At 38.0% G+C, this 21000-nt stretch overlaps 1 protein-coding gene across 1 annotated transcript in view; it reads right to left on the bottom strand.

Moving 5' to 3' along the window:
* The window catches only part of DPP10 (dipeptidyl-peptidase 10 (non-functional)), a 249825-nt gene that overhangs the window by 18881 nt on the left and 209944 nt on the right, over positions 1–21000 (bottom strand). The window contains exons 10-18 of the mRNA XM_009887247.1: positions 18674–18797; positions 16526–16564; positions 15089–15196; positions 10688–10779; positions 9091–9138; positions 8247–8368; positions 4288–4335; positions 2068–2166; positions 1890–1959 (exon numbers count right to left, since the gene is read on the bottom strand). Of these exons, the coding sequence (XP_009885549.1) occupies positions 1890–1959; positions 2068–2166; positions 4288–4335; positions 8247–8368; positions 9091–9138; positions 10688–10779; positions 15089–15196; positions 16526–16564; positions 18674–18797 (750 nt within the window). The remainder of the gene's footprint in view (positions 1–1889; positions 1960–2067; positions 2167–4287; positions 4336–8246; positions 8369–9090; positions 9139–10687; positions 10780–15088; positions 15197–16525; positions 16565–18673; positions 18798–21000) is intronic.

Below are 21000 nucleotides of genomic sequence, written 5' to 3'. Positions count from 1 at the left end.
TCTTTTTTTCTCTTCTAGAGAAGAAGGGGACACAACACAGGCAACATTACATGAGCCAGGATCAATTCCAAATTTTCAGTTTCATACCTTCATTAGTGTATAGGGTTTTCAAAAAAATAACTCCTGTTAAAGCTAACATTGAGAATTCAGTAGTGCAAAGGTAAGGATTGGACTAAAAATAGGCAAAGTCTCCATATTATAAATGTAGATACCACAATCTGTATTCATAAGTGGATGAACTTCCTTTTTATCCTACATACACATCATAAAAAACCAAAACAATCATAAAACATCCATACATTATGACTTGGCCACATTACTCACTCACTGGCTACTGACAACTTTGGTAAGCTTAAATTCAGACCTTGCCTCAATACTGTTCTCAGTCAGTCATTTTTGGCCTTGGCCTTCTCCAGGTTCCTGATCCTTCCCTCCTGTCTTCTCTACGTTCCTCAGGAGCACATAACCTCATATTCTACCATAACTGTTTATAGAAGATTATGTATTTACTAGGATACTTAAAAAAGAAAGCGTTACACTGCTAACACCTTTGCTGTTCCTTATTCTCAGAAAAAAAAATAAAATAAAATTCAGCACAAGTATTTGCAACTCCCTGGAATGCTGCTGGTGTCAATTCAGAAAGTTGGTTTGCCTTTGTCACACTTAAAAGAGCTGCTTAAAATATAATCATGCTTCAAGCCCACGCCAGCACATACTGCAAAGATAAAATAACCCATGTGTCCCATTTCTCCATAAAAGAAAAACATGTTCACAAGCCACTTAAAAAGCAGAGAGCCTCCACACCTGCAGATAATTACAACTGAAAAACCCAAGTTTTAAACACCAACTGGACTTAGAAATAAGCAGTTTTATGCCTCCCTGTCCTATTATCTAAGATCTGATCTGAGTAGAAGAATTTGGGATCACTCAGCAGCTCAAGCTTGTAAATTTGACCTCACATGCAACAATAAATATCTCTGCTGTCACTAAGGAGAGGTCTACTCCAGGTGATATAGCTCCACTAATGTGGTATTTTCATGAATTTAGCAGCATAGTCCTACATCTGTGTTAGTGAAATTCACATCAAGGCCTTCCAAATGAGACTGGAAGATCTGCAGGTACAGAAAAGCCACTTTACACCCATGGCAGACCCATGCTGAGCTCAGGTGGAGGGCAGCAAATGATGCCCTGAACTGGCCGTCACCGGTTTTCCTAGGTAGGATGCAGGTATGGTGATGACTACTCTCTTTCACTGCTATACATTCTGTAGACATGCAACTTAAAAGCTGACTGTCTCTGAAAGAAATACACATGCTATTTCTTTTCAAAAAAACAGCACAGATTCCTAGGGAGTACCTCCTTCCTCCCATAGAGGTTTTCTACAAATATCAACAGACTTTGGATCATGCCTATAATGCATCAGCCATTGATGCACAAAAATATTTTTTTCTTCTTTCCAGTGCTCCAAAAAGCAGTTTCGCCTTATGCATCTTAACTGAGTCCCTCTTACAAGCTCTATCCATTTCTATCAGGGATAAAACAGAAGAAAAAAAAAAAAAAAAAAAAAAGAACACATGCTCTGAATGAGATCCTCTGGGTAGGGATCAGTACGGGTCCAGAAAAGACTGCAAAACAACTCACAGCTCCACCATCAGAAAGGCCAGTGCCTCATGTACACAAAAGTACTACAAAGCAGAGCTAGGTTTGACAAGCTCAAAAAACCCCAGGCATCTCTACCAGATAGCACCAATAACAAAATCTTCTTGCAAACAAACCTTTTGATTTATCAAGTCAAATCCGTAAGTTAAAACCATTTTCCTAATACAGAGTTAAATGTTTTCTATGAAGTACTTTTTTATTATTTTGAGTGATTCTACACAGATACTTACATTATTAATAGAAGGGCATACTGGTTTCGATCCGTGAAATCTTTTGGCAGTGACAACTGTAAAGGGAGTTCTTTTAAGAAAAGAGCAAAACATTAAAGGCTGGTAGTTACACAGATGAAAAAGAGTAACATTGTAAGAAAGCTTTTGGTTTGTTAAAATAACATTTTGCTAAATTTACCGTAGTCCTCAATGTGAAGCATTTTAATTTCAGTCCTGGAATTCTTTTTCTTAAAAACAGCTTCTTTCAACACAGCATTATTTTCCAAAATATAAAACTCTGTAGAAAACAGGAAGAAAAAGCAAGTTGAAAGGTACATAGAACCATCACACTAGAGATAAATCAAGATTGAAAAAAAAAAAAAATTAAAGAAAAAGAGACAAATGTGCAATGACAAATCTTGTAAATGAATTCCTTCTGTAAATACTTTTTTATCATGCAACTGCTTTGCAATTCAGGAACTGAGCAATCAGCTTAATTCAAAACATATACATCTATTCCATTTTCTGGCTTCAGTAGGCTTTGTTTTCGTTAAGCACTAACAATGAAATTGCTGATGAACAACATGAATACTAGTATCCGTGACAAACACTAACAGCAGCTGTTACAGGGAAAGGCTACTCTGCTGGGCAATACCCTGCGCCTCAAGCAGGCATCCTTTCCAAGCTGCATACTCCAAGTCAATATTTAGCCAGCACAGCTCTACTTGATCATTGCATGTCCTTCTCTGTCTTCTACACTTCAACCAAGAGCAAGGCTTCAGTTTGGTTTAAAGCTGCAGGCAGTTTTGAAGCAATGCCTTTGCACAGGAAAGAATGATTAATTACGTTTTTGGGTTGGTTTTTTTTTTTCCCCTTTTCTTTTTTACTCAAATTACCGATCTTGCTTCCAAAATGTAGATTTTTTTATTAAACAATAAACCCTCCACATAGGGCCAAAACGGGTAATCTAAAAAGAATGTTTGTTCTGGGCAGTCAACCAAAATGGTATAATTATAGTCTGAGGGTGGAATAATTGAAGTAATCCTTAATCATTCTTTTATGAATTGAAGAGGATAATCTAATCTTGCACTGAAACATTAACGTTAAATTATCTTTTTTATTATTTGGTTTCTTGCTGTTACAACAAACAATGTCCCTCTATCCCGACTTGCTTTGTTTTGCTCTAAAATTCTGTACATAAATCTCTTTTATAATAATTCACTATCAACAGTATTCTAGATGCAAGTAATAAAGAGCAAAAGTCTACCTTCACAGAACTGAGTAGCTCTACAGAATTAAATGAATTTACTTTGAGCAGTAATAGCTACCCCTTATTGAGTTGGATAAAACTCCCTCCCCTTGGTGCGCTATGGCTCTCAGCTTTGCAAATGCTGTCAACAGCAACACTAAAAAAAAACCAACCAAAAATACCAAACAGGAAGCCAAAGTGCAGGCATTCATTAAGACTTGGTAGCATGATACTATTGATCAGTATGCTACTTCAATATATAATGTCAGGTCCACTGTTACGGCTGAATAGTGGCTGGCCCACGACAAAAGGGATGCAGACAAGTACAGTTCAGGACTTCTGGATTCTGGGAAAAAAATCTGTGGATAATCTGTTGAATGAAATTAAAATAGGTAAGGATTGATTCAGTGGTTTTAAATGAAAGATGTCCCTTTCCTCTACTCCACACCTTCATGCTACGTGGACCCACAGTGGAATTGGAGGTAGCAGAGCTGTTACCTCTACTGGACCAGAGAAATACCTAAGTGAAGAAAATTCTGCTGCTGAAGGACAGTCTTCCATTACAAAGCACCTCAGGCAGCCAGGATTCAGCAACGGATTTGGTGTCAACATACAGAAAGCAATCAGTAAAACTTGAAAATTAGACGTCTTGAATACCCTCCTAAAAAGCCTTTATTCTTGGATTTGCTATCATTGAAAATGTCAGTGGAGCTGCTCTGATTTGAGAAATGCAAGAGGAGGACTAAGTTCATTATATGCAGGTCAGATTTTATGATCAATTGTCCAAAACCTGTACCTTACTTCAGGATAATTGGACTGTAACTTTATAAACATCTCTAAAAGCACAGAAGGTGTATCGTAATGGCAGCATAATTTACATAGAAAGTGAAATGGATGAAGACCAACCTGCCATCTAATTAACTCAAGTGTAAATAGAAGATCAATGATATGCACTTAGCATAAAACATATCCAAAAAGCCTGGGAATGTTTTAGTCATTTGATTAACATTTCCTTATATTTGCAGATGTGGATGTTGCTAAAAGGTAATTAATAGAGCTTTATATGAATGAGCCTTTCCATCTACTTGTAACTGCCTTTCCCCTCCCCCGCGCTCTCCCAAACAACCAAGGACGATAATAAAATATACTTCTTCCATAAGGAATACTCACTTGCAGTGCTACTTGTACTGTGGACGCTAACAACTGGAACGCCTGGCCCTGTTTTGAGGAGAGAAGAAAAACAGAGGAGGTGTAGGGTAGTTAGTACTCAGTAGTTCAGTCAACACCAAAGAATGAGAACACCAGTGACCACATAAGGCCAGACCCTGGAAGCCCTGTATATGTGCTTCCCTTCAAACACAGCAGTAACTCCACTGGTGTCTCTTCGGAAAGACACAGGTTAGGCTGTGGTACCAACATCGCGTGAAACAGAGACTGCCTTCTGCCTGTTCAGTAAGTAGCCGAGACCTCTGCACCTAGGAGGAGTATATTATTTTTTTTTCAAAAACTTCATGTTTTAGCTATAAGTGAAGAATAAAAAAAATTATGGAGGTACTTAATGGCACTGTCTAAAATATAGCAGTTTGACATTCAGAAACAGTAACTTCAGGTTGACTGAGAAGTGTATTAATGGTAATATTCACTTATATTTTCCATGGAAAAGCTACAGAAGTGTTGAAAAATGATCACATATTTCACTTAATTATCTGTTTAAGAAGCTCCTTTGGTACACCAGCTCTGCCAGACCAAGACCATCACGGTTAAATCTAGGGTAATGTAATCTAATCTTATTTTATGGTAATGTCAGACACTATATTTTTACTGTACCACTAAGAAACTAAAAGCACCAGGAATAATTCTCCATGTCAATAGGTACTGTGCAAATGCACAAGATGGCACGTAAAAATGGGGACACCAAACATCCAACATCCTCAGAAGGACAGCTGAGATTGCTGTCCCTGCTCTGAGAACCGCCCCCCTGTGTAAATTTGCAAAAGAAAATGTTGCGTCCCCACCCCCAGCATGGAATTTATGCACAGGAAACTTAGTTTTATCTCAGTAAGACAAGAGTTTGAATTATATGCAGGCAGTCACTATTGGGTTAGGAAGGATGATGTAGAAAAGCTGAAGTCCCTGAGGACGCCACGGCAGATGAAGGTATGGACCCTCTGAAATTAGGAGTTAAGACTCCTCTTTTTTGGGGAAAAAAAAAGATTCACTTTGAGAGCAGTTCAGAGACGGAGCTTAATTTATGTGTTTTGAGTCATCCTGAGGAGGTTGTCTCTCCCAATTAATTATGGCACGAGCCTAGGGAAACTTAAATACCTGAAATAAATAGCATGATGCCATTCACAGCCTCTGACAGCCTCCACTGAAGATTTTTATCAATTTCATTCTCTGCCTCAAGGGAGGCTATTGACAAAAATCTTACAGGTAGATTGCTGACAAATCAAAGCTTTCTGCCTTAGCTCTTCAAAAGATAATTTCTTTAGCTGTTTCTTTTTCTTTGTTTTGTTTTCTTTTTCCAGCTCTCTTTACTTCTGAATTTGTCATTTTGCTTTGAATTCTGATTTAAGAAAGACCATTTTTGGAAGGGAAAGCACTGGCATTTTCCAGGCCAGCCCTACTTGTCATACCAAGAGATGGAAGGATGATGATAGATTTTGAAAAAGGGACACCACAGCAGAATAAAGAGCCGATCAGAAAAGAGAAAGACAGACTTGTGTTACAGGCATTGTATTACAGCTCATCAGAATTAAGCACAGCACTTGGATTGCCCATTGACCTCCTATAACTAACACTAAATCCACAACTTGTTTCCTGCTGTATAAAATGGGAAAAATAATTACTCCCTTTGTGAAGTATCTTATTTGAGTGGAGAGATTAACATCTGACAGCATTTATGAAGTGCTAAAGGAGAAATCCACCAGCAGTGTGGAAAGTAAGTGTAAAGGACGCACTTGCCAAAACTGAGAGGCTGTAGAACCGGTCCTCCGTCTACCGGGCTAGAAATAACTCCTCACTCAGGAGAGTCTCTGGAGATGGATACAGCTTGTATACGGAGACAGATCTCCTGGCTCAGGGTAACTAAGAAGGAAAAACTATCCTAATAAAGGTGCTCACGGGTAAACAGGAGGTGGAAGAATTGAAACTTGTATAGATCAAACCAGTCCAGAGTCCGCCGAGGATTTTTTGCTGGGCAAATTGCTTTTGTAACAATTCAGTCCGGCTTTTTGTGTTAGAAAACAAGCATGTATGCACGTAGGTGTGGTGTCATCTGTCGCCTTGAAGCAGTTTACCTCGTACTCTTACAAGGAACTCCCTGAAGAAGAGTTTTAATACGTGCTCTATGGTGATGTTGCCATCAACTTTGACACTGTGAAGTACCCACCCCACCACAGGGATTTTGCAGAGCTGTGGCAGTATGTGGGGGCCACACTGCTGCCATAATTGCCAAGCTCTAACGAAACACAAGAGAAGACCTCTGAATAACCCCAAGTTGACAACTAGACATTAATGTTTGAGACAGGAAAACTTAATGATGGTGCTTTATCATCCCTGCCCAACACCTTCAGCTCAGGGCACTCTACTGGTTGCAACTCAGTGGAGTGTAGGTTTAATGCTGGGAGGATGATCTACAGTCTTATCAGCTCAAACAGAGAACTGTCATCCCCAAAGTCACTGAAAGTCATGAGCTCGTGAGCAATTTCATGTGCAATGTCCTACTGGCATCCACATTTTTATATCAAAGGAACTCGTTAAAAATTACAGACTGAATATACTTTGCTAAAATAATAACAAGAAGCTATGTTTTGTGGCCCTAGCACATTGCTGATTCAGGGAAAAAAACTTCCCAATTTGCCAACCCTCCCTCTTGCAGGAATCTGAGACTTTCCCCATAGGGACTATTGTCAAGCACCAGGGAAAACTCTGCTTAAACCACGAGGAGCTCATTACTAGTGCAGTCTTTACTCAGATAAGGGTCTCAGGATTTGCTCCGTAACTTCTGCCGCAGCTTTAACCATATATAAACCATACAGTTGGTATATTTTTTTTCTCTAATCAGCTATGTATTATAGGTGCACTTCCACAAAAAAAAAACAACCACACACCAAAAAACCCCACCAACCACAACCTTATTTTAGCCAATATATATTCATAGTTTGTTTGTTTGAATTGATTCAATTCTCAAGCAGGCAGATACTTTCTTTTTGTGCAAAAAAAAAAAAGTGCAGTTGCAAAAGAAATAGAAAAATGCATGCAAATAGAATGGGCTATTCACATGTATTTCAGATGAATTGTGCTCTACTGTTTTCAATCTGATGCTAGTTGAGCAAAAATACTGGAAGAACGTTGTCTGTAAAATATTGCATGTTTCAAGGTCAACAGGTCCAGCTATACACTTTATTATTGATTGTCTCCTGCTTTTCTGTACCTGTTTTTATAATCTTACTTATTTATCAGTGCTTATTTCCTGGGTGTAGGTTATAAATTTCTCAGTGTGGCATGGTTCTACCTCTCTGTTTATACGTACCAGGTCTGAACCCAACTGGTGCCATTTAGTGCTACTGGAATGTAGAGAACAATAAGTTATTTATTGCAATTCTACTGATAAAAGGGATCTGTCTATGTAGATTAAACCATACCTGGGGTTTGGTAGATACTCACACATATATGTATACATACGTGGGTGAGTATGTATACTATACTCATACATTTATACGTACATGGAGACATGGTGTTAGAGAAAGGAGGCCCTCATTTTTTAACTAGGTATAGTTGCACAAGATCAATCCCAATACATACTATAATGAAGCTGTTATGAACCACAGTACCATCACTATAAATTCCACAATTTTTGGTGAAGAATTTTTACTCGGGGTAAATTTAAAAGTCAATGTCCTTTACTAGGACTAAAAGGTTAGGATTGGAGCAGCTTTCTGATATCACTCATTATTTAGATTTTACATAGAACATCTTTATTTACAGTCTTGCAATAAGCTCTGTACAGAACTTTTAGTAATCCACTACTGAGCTAAATGTTAGGCTCCAGCCTAATGCACTTCTCAAGGGAATACATTAATTCAGAAGCAAACATAGTACTATTACATGCTGTGCATTTGACTTACCTTTACAGTGCAGTAAAAAATGCCTATTCATGGGGCTAAACTTTGCACTGAAGTATGTGCACTGGTCTTTCAAGAAGTTGCATGAGAGACACTGACGATTCAATGATCCCACTGTCGATACGCTGTGGAAAAAATTGGTCAGAAACATTTTCCATTGGAATAACATACAATAAACCAAGAATTAGGTCATCAGAGTGATAACATTTGTTTCAGTCTCTAAACTTGCCAAAATATCACTGTCTTATTTTGTGCCTGATGCAAACTGTTTTCAGATGACTCAGTGGACTACTGTTCTGTAAATTGGGCAATGCGGACAGGATCCAAAACTTGCCCAAAGCAGGACTGGAGTTCCAATAACTAACAGTGCTGCAGGGTAAAAATGTTAGTAGGAAACCATGAAAAGCCTCATTAACTTCAGATTTAAGCACTGAGGTTTGTATAAGGAGGAGGTGCATTGCCCAAACACTTTAAATTGAATGATTAGACCCCATAGATATTATTTTTACTTAGAATATTTTCACTACTTTTAAAAACACAGTCACATTAAATGCTTGCATTTAAGTTTAGCTTTTGAGATGCTTATAAAGTACTAGGGAAGACATAAGTGGTAAAAACATTTTGTGTTAAAATCTTTTCCATTTTTCAAAAAAAATGTAAAATATCATCAGCATTTTTAGTTTTGAAAAACAGTGATTCTGCCCTTGTTACATCTCAAGCGTACTAATTTTTACATGATATAAATATTACCCAAGTCCCAAAGCAGCAATTAAGCTCCCAGAATTCCATCATAGCCCTTATGGCTTCGGATGAAGACGCTGTTAACACAGCCCCATGTACTTCTTACCTATGTAGCTGTCTTCCTCTTGGGGATTCTTCAGTGCTTAAGAAATAACTGTGCCCAAAAGACAAACAAAGTTAAACTCAGTTTGGTAAACTGTCTGATTTGGGTGGTGTTTGGAGACATGAGAGACATCAGAAATAACATTTTTTTTTAAATTAAAATTTAAAATTTAAAATTCCCCAAATACACGTGAAGATCAAATACTTTATATATAAACCTAAGCTCCACGATTAAACTTAGACCCAGTATAGAGAGTAATTCTTTCAGATTATATATGATTTCATATTAAAACAGTGATGAACACAGTAGTTCATGGTTTCTGTTTAATTCCTGTAATGCCCAGGAGCTCCAGTAGCAACCAGGACCCCTTTCTGCATATTACAAATACAGAAGAGAAAGTGTCTCCTTCAGTCCAAGAGTTGGCAATATAAATCCAAGGAGTACAAAAAGGTTGCAATGAAGTTATATAATAAATTACAATAGGCCTTATGATACCTGAAAGGCTTTTTGAGCTGTAGAATGACTTCTATCTAGAGACAGAAGCTAGCACCCTAGGCGATGGTTTACAGACAAGGCTGCATGGGTGGAAAAAGGCTTAATAGACCTGCTGCAAAAATATCAAGACAAGTCCTTGGTGTGTCTCAGATGAGATCCCCACAGAATTTCTGCTTGAGAGGCAGAAGGAGGGTAACGAAGTCCTCTCAAGTGGCTGGGACAGCCCACATGCAGTCTGCCACCTCTCTGCAGGCTGAGTGCATCCAGATCTCATTTTTTCATCTGAACCTTGGAGAAGTATCAAGAAATTCTCCATGGATATATTTTCAAAACCCATGGAAGGACTGGTCAGAAAGGGTGTTTCTCCAGTACCAGGGGAGATAATAGGCATCATGGCAGCCTCAAAAAGGTCCTTGCTGAAATATTATTTATTTTAAAGAAAATCAGAATTAGACACATCTGTTCATTTTTTGCCATGCACAGATACACCTGAAGACTAACCAAGATCCACTGAAGTTATGTGGAGCCTTCGGACGTTTTGTGTCAGTTCTTTACTGCTCCCAAAAATCACCAAGTATGTGCTGCATTTCCTTCCCACGATAGTCCTAAGATGGGTTTTGGAAAGATTTCTCTCCGAGTGACCAGGGAGAAAATCGGGGGTTTGGATAATCGCTCCATATAATTTGAATTTATGAGGTTGAATTAGATCTCCAAACAAAGTCCAGAGATCTCATGGAGTAACCAAGCAAGCATGAAAGCTGAAGAATTGGGGATTTTATCACGTAAAAATTTACTATGATTTCTTTTCTGGAATCCAGAAAAGGGTTGCATTGTGTGTTGATTTCTTTAATTTAAAAAATACAGTGAGTAAACTGATGTCACGGTATGCTCCTTTTCCCTCTGCATAAAAACACACGCAGTAATACATTGACAGATAAATTGTCTGACAAACGCATTTTATGTACTTGGGAGTGTAAAATTTACGGTAGTTCTCAAAAATGAAGAAATATTGTTACTTAATTTTAGCTACACTATTTCCAGTTAAATAGATTCTGCTTTATTAACTCCGATATTTTCATAAATAAACAAAGAGAATAGTTCTTACATCTTTTGAGTACTTTCATCATATGCCAGGATTTTGATAACTTCCCAGTTTCCTGATGTCAGATGTCTCACACTGATTTGTTCGCTTTTAGCCTGGAGAGAGATGGAAAATGTTAACTTTAACCTCACTTGTTTTCCTTTGCCTAGCAGGATTGTCTGAATGTCATTACCGATTACATCTTTTTAAACTTTAATGTGCAACATAACATCTTTAAATCACAAACCTCACATTTTGACAGGCCTGAACTTCAAGAATCCTTTCCCTCTTATATATAAACTTTTCAAAGTCATTAAAATAATCTCAATTTCCATCATAATTTTTCTTTCAGTTGCCCACATGCCAACACACAATACAAGCCCTATACCTCAAGTTTTGTTTCTCTTAGCTGTTCTTTTCCTTTACAGAAGCATAGCAGGGGAATCTAACTCAGACCTTTGTAACCAAAACTTTGCACCACTGTGTGCTCACCAAGCTTTCACCTTTATCACATGCTTGTACTGAGCTAAGATCACCTCAAAGATGCTGTGCAAGGACACCACCGCCACCCTCACCCGAGGAGGCAGGCAAACCTCTACAGGAAATGCCCTGCACAAACTCAGACAGAAGTTCACAGGATCTTCTTAGTTAAAGCCCCTGCTCCACCATGCACTCTGGAGAAGCCTCTCTTTATCCAGGGTCTGTAAGGAGAGTCTATGAGTGGCCTTCAAATTTTGGCAACTGAACCAAATGTTTACAAGTTGGGGAGCGCCCCTTGCTCCCTACCATGAACTGTTTCTATCCCGGTGCGAGCCTAGGAAAATAACTGCTACAAAGGGAAATTCAAAACCTCTCTCAAAGAAAGCGATGGCAGTTTTCTCAGCCAATGCACCAGAAACTGAGTTAGGAAACATCAGGTTGCAATGCATATCTACCTTGAGGTAAAAACCAAACTCTGTCTAGAAGCTGCAGAAGACTCCTCGTGAGGCACAGGTTAAAAACAATGAAACCTGAAGAGTGAGAAGCTGATTTGAGAGTGCTTCCTAGCACAAAAGATACATTTCTTGCTTAGGCTTCTGAAGATTAAAACTTCAACCATGAACATACTTGAAGAGAGCTTTCTCTGTACTAGGGCTACGATGCTTGGCCTGGATATAAACAAAAAGTCTTAGTTTTCAAATTCAACACAAATGTTGTAAAGAAAAGAAGTGATACTTCAGCTTATATATCAGCTTTAGTGGGTGAAACCTGAGGAGCTGGAATTACAAAGGAGGTCAGAGGGAGGATCTAGCAGTGCTTTCTGGCCTTGCGCCCTGTGAATCCGGACCACCAGTCCATACCTAATCACAGTGGCCTCAGGGGTTCTGTGGCCTACAAGAAGTCATGAAGGCAAAGAGGTTTTTTTTAATCCCTGTATTTCTGAACCATACCTTGTAAACTCTGAGCTCTACATCAGTAGCAGCAATAACTAGAAAGCAGAAAATGCTCAAGGACACTTATGAGACATCTGGAAATGGCAAGGCAGACACAAGTCCCTTAGAACTGATCTGTTTTCTAACAGACCCAAAAAAAAAAAAAAAAAAAGAATGATGTAGTAACTATGACAAGTCTTGCAAGTACCAGCTGAATTCAGGATGTTGTGCTAGGTGCTGTACATATGTTTATGATGACAGCTTCCTTGTTCAGGAAGGTTCTCATGTTCAGTGCTGTCTCCGTGAATGATTAAAATACAAAATAGTGATTTATTTATTATAAGTGACTATTACTTCTCTAGAAAGAGAGATTGTAACTATTGAAAAAGATATTTAAATATTGAGATCACAGAATCTAACAAGAAACAGCAATAAAAAGCCCAGCCAAGCGTTAATAAACATGCTTATTTTTCAAGGTTACAGCCATAATACATAATTTATGAAGCTTGCAGGAAGTTCTAGCCTTGATCCATTAAAGTTACTTTCTAATTCTTATTTTGTGGTTGGAAAAAAAAAAACTTTCTAGAGTTGCAAAACCCCAAGTAAGAAATTTCTAGATACATAACACGGTTCAATCCCATTTTGAGATTAGTTTCTTTTAAATATTTCATAAGTTACTAAAAGCATTTGAAAACAATAAAACGCACATCCAGACCTCTACATCCAGACAGTAAATAATATATGATAGACAGTAACCTTTTAAACAGCAACCTCTCCTTGCAAGAAGATTTAATTAGATGGTTCTGCTAACCTTCTTTGATTATCTCATTGACACATGCCTTTCTAAAGTACAGTCAAAGAAATGCGGCCCAAGAAAGACCATCATGTGTCAGCACTTGTTGAAAGATTGACAAATAAGCTTCAGTGATTAAATGAATCTAAAGCGAGCCATTGAAATTTACTTCTTTGTCACTGTATGTTCACATTGGTTCTGTCTTTTAACTTTCCTGCAATTGGAGGCTGATTTCCATTAATGAGCTGTACTGAGTAGTAGAGAGAATGCCAAATTCCAATGTTATCCAAGCTCAATCATGAAAAAAACGGAATCATCTGGGTACCAGCATCCTGCTGACTGCTTTAAATTCTGCAGGGCACCTGTTATGCCGCTGTGGCTCTCACAAGGTGTGACAAACATCTGATCTGACAGAAGACTTTATGTGCAACGGATAATATAATTTTTATGCCTCCATGTTTGCTTTAGAAATAATGGACAATCAGATTAATGCACTGTGTAAAACACGTCATATAAACACATTTCCTGTCTTTTATTGCTCTGTATCAGCCCCATTACCACACAGAATGTTGCTTATTGATGAATAATGGTTGATACATGGGATATCACATTTCCTCTTCTTCTCACAAGCAGCTATATACGTAAAGCCAAATTTGTACTTGGTGATACCATTCAGACTTGTTTATACTCATGGTGGTGGTGGTCAAAATAGAACTATTTTTGATTTTTGGAGCTCTACAGTACCCAGGGCTCTAATTCTGCCTAAAAGTGTTAGAATACTAAACTCTAATCATAAGTTTGACTTTAAACATTATTCTGGTGGGATTAAAACATGTATTTAACATCAGGTATATATTTAATTAACCTATTGAATAGGAGTGGTCTTAATCTTTTGCTTAAACATTTTCCTGAATTAGGATCAGGTTTCCTGTGCTCTTTAGTAGTGAAAAATGTTAGAGCCTACAGGTTTAAGGCAAATTCGATTGTATCTGTAACATCCTTGAGAATGCTCCAAGTTATTTTTCAGATCTACATCATTATTATTTCATGCATTTTAAAGATACTTATTCATATTAGGAAATAAACCAAAATAAGACTTGATTGACTAAATGGTTTTGTTCTGGTGTGAATTTTTGTGTGGTTACTATACTAATACACCTTTACCAGATTGTCATCGGAGTTACTGTTTTCTGTAGAAGACAGAATTTGACTTGTCTTTGATCCCTTTTTTCTTGTCTGAATCTTTCTTGATATATTTACCCTAGTGAATGAGTATCTTGTTCTTGCTTCTTCAGGTTAAATTTTCATTAAAGTTCTTTTGCTCTTTTTCTGTCTGAAGTCACTGTGAACGTATTTCAGACTTAATAATGTGCATACCAGAACACTGTCATAAAGGGAGATAATAGACTTGCCTGGTGCCAAGTCTGATATTTTGATGTTTTGGGTACCTTGCTAATCCCTCCTATGTCATACGGCTCTGCTAAAGTATCTGGATTAATGCTCTGCTGATTTAAATAGATGCCTCGGAGTGTTCCGTTCCAGGGCATAATTTCCTTTATTAGTTCATCACATCTTCGTATTGCTGACCTTCAAAATCATAGTGCAAATTTATCCTCTTTCAAATTCTTCTTTGGAAAAAGCAATGACCCTGGGAATTGGAAGCCACTGGAAAATGTTGCAAAGGGTAATAAAAGAGTCCTAATTTTCACAAAATTTGAAGTTTTGCATATTGCTTCCCTTTACTGTTGTGTGTAAGACCAGAATTATGAATATTCTGAATTGACATTTAAAATTATACTTATGAATATATAGTGTAGATAAAGAGGGTAAAACGTGTGTTTTTGTAGGTCTCCTGAATTTCTTTGCCTATAAAACATTATTATTGATAGAAGGGTTTAACACGAAAACATCTCTGCTTGTCTATACAGGTACAAAGAAAACATGAAATCTTCCAGAGAGAGTACTTTGGAAGTACTTTTCATTTACAGACCTTACGTGCCACCACAGCAGAGGTCTAAGAAAAGAGAGAGCGCTCCACTTACTCTGCAAGAAGTTGTAAATATGTCCCTCTGCACCAAGTGGCAACCTGGACAGGACAAATGACCACGACACAAGTGTTCAGACTCTACTGAAGTGCAAGCCTTTTCTTGGGTCATCGGTCCTCAGTATAGTCCTAGATGACCACTGGGATATCAGAAAAAGCCTGAACCAAAAGCTTACCTGAACAATAAACATGGCTATATGGTGAAATTCACCCCGGCCTCCCTGCTTCACTGGGACAGTCATGAAGAACTTACTGCCATCCTTGGAGAAAACCGGTTCTTCATTCTACAAATGTAAGATTGTGTTAGTTTGTCCCACTTTCCATTAAACTTCGTAACAAAACATCAGCTTCCGTTTTTTTGTCTCCTTGGTTTTGGTAGTTGCTGTGCTTATGAGCACAACTGGAGAAAAATCTGTTGGAGATTTTAAACATATTCTGCTAAGATTAACACAGATGTGGTGGCTAAAGGTAACTGTAGCTCATGCTAGTAGTTACCATTGTGCAATCTTGTCCTAAAGCATGGGTTACAGCCCTTGCAAAACTCTCCCTCACAACGAAAGGTCTGGTAGTCTGATCCCAAATGCAGCAGGATACATTCCTTTACAGACATACAATTAATGACAGAGATAAGTCCTACAGTGATGAGAAGGACAAATGGTTCCATGGTCTGGACTCAGCAAAACATTAGCAAGTACAGGCTTAACACTCACTGATTTTCATGATAAAGTTGTATGGAAAAAATGAGCACATTGAAGTGATATTCTGAATCACGGTCTTACCATAAATTGTAGCCTGATGTGATACCATCTCCCCATGTCTAACTTTACACAGAAATATTAAAGGAAAAAGGCTTGCTATAAAAGCATAGATTTTTTTAAAATGATTTCTCATTTATACATTGCAAAATGAAGCCTGAAATGTATTTTAAATAGAATGTGTTTCATCCATTTATTGGATAGCTCTTCTGAAGCTATAAAAATGGAATCATTTGCTGACATATTAGTTCAACATATTGTTCTGGGTATGAATTTAGAAACATTCCTATGCATTCCAATTATAGCCCATATGAACTCTAATCTTTGAACTCCTTTGCGTTTAATTTGGTGAGGTTATCTTTTAATCAGAAAAAAAAAAAAAATCAGCAGAGTATATGACATGCTTAGAATGGGATTCATCGGATCTATCTTTAACCATCCAAGACTTAGGTAGTTAATCAGCTGGTCGTCTAAGTTCTTACTTAACTGACTGCAGAGAGATTGGAAACTGAAGGGAATTTTCCCTCTGGAACGCAGACAGGTGTCTCAGTTCGAAGGGCTGAATAGCTCGCTGGAAGTGCGCACCTCTTTCCACCCCTGACATGGTCAGCTAGACAGTGAAATGCCCTCTGTGTGATGCTAAGTGACAGGATTCCCTCTACCAGAGAAACAAGCTACCATCTGAATGTTTACACAGCCACTGCTATAATCCTCAGCTGTTAAATTAATTTAGGATCCTAAAAAGTATTCAACTTTAAAAGGAATGGTTTTTAATAGCTTATAAAATAACATAATGAAATAAAAGTGACAATGAAGCAATAACACATTATACATCCAGAAATAGCATTTATACTGTACCTGTTTAGGAAGCCATAGGTCTGACTGCATTTCATATTTCTAAAAAAAGAAAAAATTGCTTTTATGGAATAGCTATAGATCAAAAATATTTTCCACGTTCAGCAAAAGGTCTCTAGCTATTTCATATTTTTTTTCTACTTTGTTACAATCTTCACATCTCTTCCTTGGCACTTACATTGAAACAAACGATAATTTAATTATAAAGTCAGCTGCTTTATTCAGAGTTTTTGGTAGAACACCACAGGGGACCTAAGAATGCCTTTTCAGTCCTTTCTGATTAGCTATCAAGCAGCTTTACACAGGCAGTTCTATTTGTTTTTTACCTCTAGGCATCATCTGAAAACGGGATATTTTAGGTCCTTCATCAACACTGGGCTAACAGCCAGCATCAAGCTCAAAGTGTGAGACCTTTTCAAAACACAATCCCTTGCTTTAATGGGTTGTACTGTGGCATTAGTGAAGAGAAAAAAAAAAATGCAAATGATTGTTTTTTATTGGTCACACTCATATTTCATATCACGCCATCTAAGAAAAAAAACAACAAATACCATGCACATATTGTTGGAAAAAAATATAGAATATACATCAACTGTTGTAAATTGTCACAGTCACACTGAAGTCATGAAAATTTATTAGCTTTAGAAGCATCTGTACATATACGGCCTGAAAAATGAAAAATCTGTAGCCGTTATAGCAGCTGCTATTTTACAGTACTTTTTGGAATTAAGAATATGTGCAAAATGCTAAAAAAAAAAAAAAGGTTTACAGTTGAAATCAAACTGTGGGATACAATGTTAAATTCTCACAATGCAGCTATTTCTTATCCATTACTGAATTCAAGAGCATCACCTTATCCCAGCAGATGCAGCGGAGGAACTGTCGCGGCTTACAAGCATCAGCCCAGTCTGAGCTGCCCTCAGCACGGCGATGCTGCACCGCTATCCTTTCTCACCCGCCTACAAGGTCCTTCGTTGCACTTTGTTTCTTCTGGAATGAGACTTCTCAGTCTCTCTCTCTTATATTACTGGATTACAGCTCCCTGGATACCTACTTCAAACAAGTCCAATTGACCTTGGAGCACACAAGGGTTTCCTTTCAGAAGCGACTGCTCACTCTGGTTCCTGACCTTAATAAAAGGGCACAAGGCTTGCAGGAACCAGGTAAAAACCAACCCAATCAACAAATCTCCATGTTCACAATTTTAATCCATAGTTTAGGGACTTATTCACAGTTTCTCAGTCAGGCAAAGCAACCTGCATTAAGAAGCAAAAAAAGCTCAGAAATAATCCCTAACACTTTAACATGAGTGACTTCAGTAGCAGACACTGATGGGAGCCTTTTGATTCAGCGGGCAAACTTAGACCTACATTAATCACTCATAACCATTTACAGTGCCAAATTATACCCTCTACTTTGTAGCATCTGTTGGTACTGATATTAGCATGTTTAGAAAATATTTATACTTTTAGTAAGTTCTGGGAAGAGACTGTGACTCAGAATGGGAAAGTGGCCAACTGCATTCAAGCTGCAAGACTGACTGTGAAAATGGAGAGATGGAATGCAGCGGTGTCAGAAGTCAAAGTCTGGGTCTAGGCATGGGATGTGGCTGGATTCAAATAGAAAAATGTATTTCAGCTTGGCTTACATTCAAAATTAAATACCCCTGTTGCCTTTCAATTTTATTTCTTTCTGAAGTTATTTAATTCTCCTATCAAATTTGCAGGGATTATAAGAATTTTACACCTTTTCCTTAAACATATGTAAGCTGTGAGAGACAGAAAGATCTGAAATTGTAGGGGGAGAGAGGAGAAACCAGGCAGCTGAAAATATCTGACGGAAGACAAGCTTGTCACTGCATTAGCTATATCCAAAGTACACCATGTTCAGCAACTGCAGTTTCCACTGAAATTAATGAATGAACAAAGCTTGGTAATTCTGCAAATGTCACTCAAAGTTGCTAATTGCATGAAATCATTTCACCAGATTTGGAATTTTCTCACATCCATTTCCTCCCTGTTGACTAATTATATATTCAGCTTGCAGCTACTGCATCTGCAAACTGATTTCTGAAAATCTTTTTCTGAATATGAAAGTAAAGTGCTTGAAGAAACCTTGAAGAGAGAGCTTAGGAAAAAAAATCCAACTTACCCTGCTGCAAGCGCCAGTTGTGGTTTCACAAACCGTAAGGACGGAGATATTCTGAGGTCTGTTTAACCATCTCACCACAGCCTTGGTGTTGCTTACCCATTTCACCATGGTGATGTAATATTCCCTAAGAAAATATTTGAAAACACAATGTTCAGATCATTCCTATTTCAGATTAGAATCTTTAAAAAAAAAAAAAATATATATATACATTCCATCAAATGCTGGGCTTATACTGCATGACAGTATCAGTACTGAGGGATGGAGAAAATAACCCCAAACACTCAGCATCTGTGTTCCTACAAGGGGGAAGGCTCAGTCCTAGTGCGTTGTACCCCTGGGAAATTTTACTCCGTTAGCACCTCCTTTCAGCCATTTGTAATATATAAACTTTATCATCTGCGAAACATACTTATGAAACATATGTTTGCGAATACACGGGGAACTATGTACTTGTTGCCCAGCTTAAGAATGAACACTAGATTCCAACAGAAGCCAGTATTTTCTCATACCAAATACCTTCAGAGACACACATCTTTGCAGAAGAATCCAGCCCTACTGCCAAACCAAGAAAAAAGGTCTCTAATGTCAGGGGGCAGGCAAGACCACTTTAAAATGCCACTTGTTATAAAATAATATGTATTTATAATGGGACTTCTGCACAAAGAGAAGTCACGCTCAGTGTGTGTCAGCTACCATTTTAACAAATAGCTTATAATATCGGACAAATTGTCTGTCCCTCAATGACCTTGGGTGAGGGCTGAGCTAGGGAAGCTTCCTAGGTGCAGACTCATGGAATGGAGTACCTGCCTCCCTCCTCCCAAAATCCTGCCAGGCTGTCAGATTGGGGATGTTACAGAGGAAGACGTGTTGCAGCTTGTCATCCCAGCCAGGCTATTTGCTTCACTTCTCTATTCATGGCAGCTGGCAGCTTTCACAGTCCAGCTGAGTTATGTGCAACAGTGGAGCGAACTTGTCTGGAAACTCAGTCCCCCTTTAAAAGAAGGGTCTTAGCTTGCATATAATTAGGCTTTTAATCTAATACTGATGGAAATCTCATTACTCTTTGACAACACATATTTAATTATACATTTGAAAGACTGCTTACTAGATCAAAGATGTTAAGCAGCGCCAACAGCAAAGTTGTGTACAACTCTCTTGTTGCACACAGGATATGCAGGAGACAGCAATTCACTGCAGCTTCAGCCAGCCTTGGTCTGGTGCCATATTTGAAGAACACAGCTGAACAACCCAATACGCACAACTTTCTTTTGGCTTTTAGGTTTGGCTTTTAGTAAGACAGATATTTTCACACGTGAATACCAGAATGATGACTGGAAATGGTGACTTCAGGTATATTCTAATAGTTACGATTTTTGGTGTAAAAAGCTTTTTAACTTACTGAGGACCAAAAATGTATGCGAAAAGTAACACAAGATCTAACACAAGGCAGATGACACAGCCAACAAAGCAATGATCCAACAAAAACAAACGGAGTGCAACACCAAATCTCAGGTAACTGGCTCCCAATAGCAGAACTCAAGAAACAAGAGTTGAAAACTTTTCCCTCTGCAGTCGTGTCTTCATAAGGCTGTCCAAATCCATTGCAGCTGTGCATACAGAAGCCCAAAGACAGCCAAAAGGAAATGTTCAAAACATGTATACAAGGATTGCCTCCCTCTACCGGTACTTAGACACCAAGGTAAGACAGCATCCACTCACAACAAAGCCCAAATTCTACAAAATAGAGCCTGAGCTGTTCCATTTGAAAAAATCTTCAGTGAGGGATGGAAACAGAAGATTTAATCATTCAGAATCCAGATGATATAGTAATTAATAGTCCAAATCAAACCATAACATCATCTTCCATCACTAACATAAACATCTTGATCACTGAAGTGAAAGCAAAAGATCATTTAAAAATTTCTTTTTCCCCTTCCATCAACTATCCTTAAAAATATGTTCAGATTTCACTACATTATGACTTGTTTATCAGGACTGTAGTATAGTGTGTATATATATAAATGCAGAAACACATACCCTTCTGAAATTAAATACTGTTCCCAGGTAATGACCCTTTGCAATCCACAGTTTTGCAGTTAATCTATTGCTTCATATATGCAGTGCACATACACACATACAGAGTACTGTTGTTGCAGGTCAACAGATACAACAAAGACAAAGTTTGTAGAAGAAAATCTTATGTTTTATTAGATCGGCTGATACAGTTGAATAAAAACAGAGAAGCCTGCAGGGCAAAAACTGTTTTAGCTCTGAGGAAGCTGTTATCAGTTTGTGTCTTCAAACTTATCAGGCTTTTTTTTGCAACT

The sequence above is a fragment of the Charadrius vociferus genome, unplaced genomic scaffold (assembly GCF_000708025.1).
Source record: "Charadrius vociferus isolate BGI_N301 unplaced genomic scaffold, ASM70802v2 scaffold385, whole genome shotgun sequence".
NCBI classification, from domain to species: Eukaryota; Metazoa; Chordata; class Aves; order Charadriiformes; family Charadriidae; genus Charadrius; species Charadrius vociferus.
Note: the sequence above shows the minus strand (reverse complement) of the source record. Positions and strands in the feature narration are given on the sequence as shown.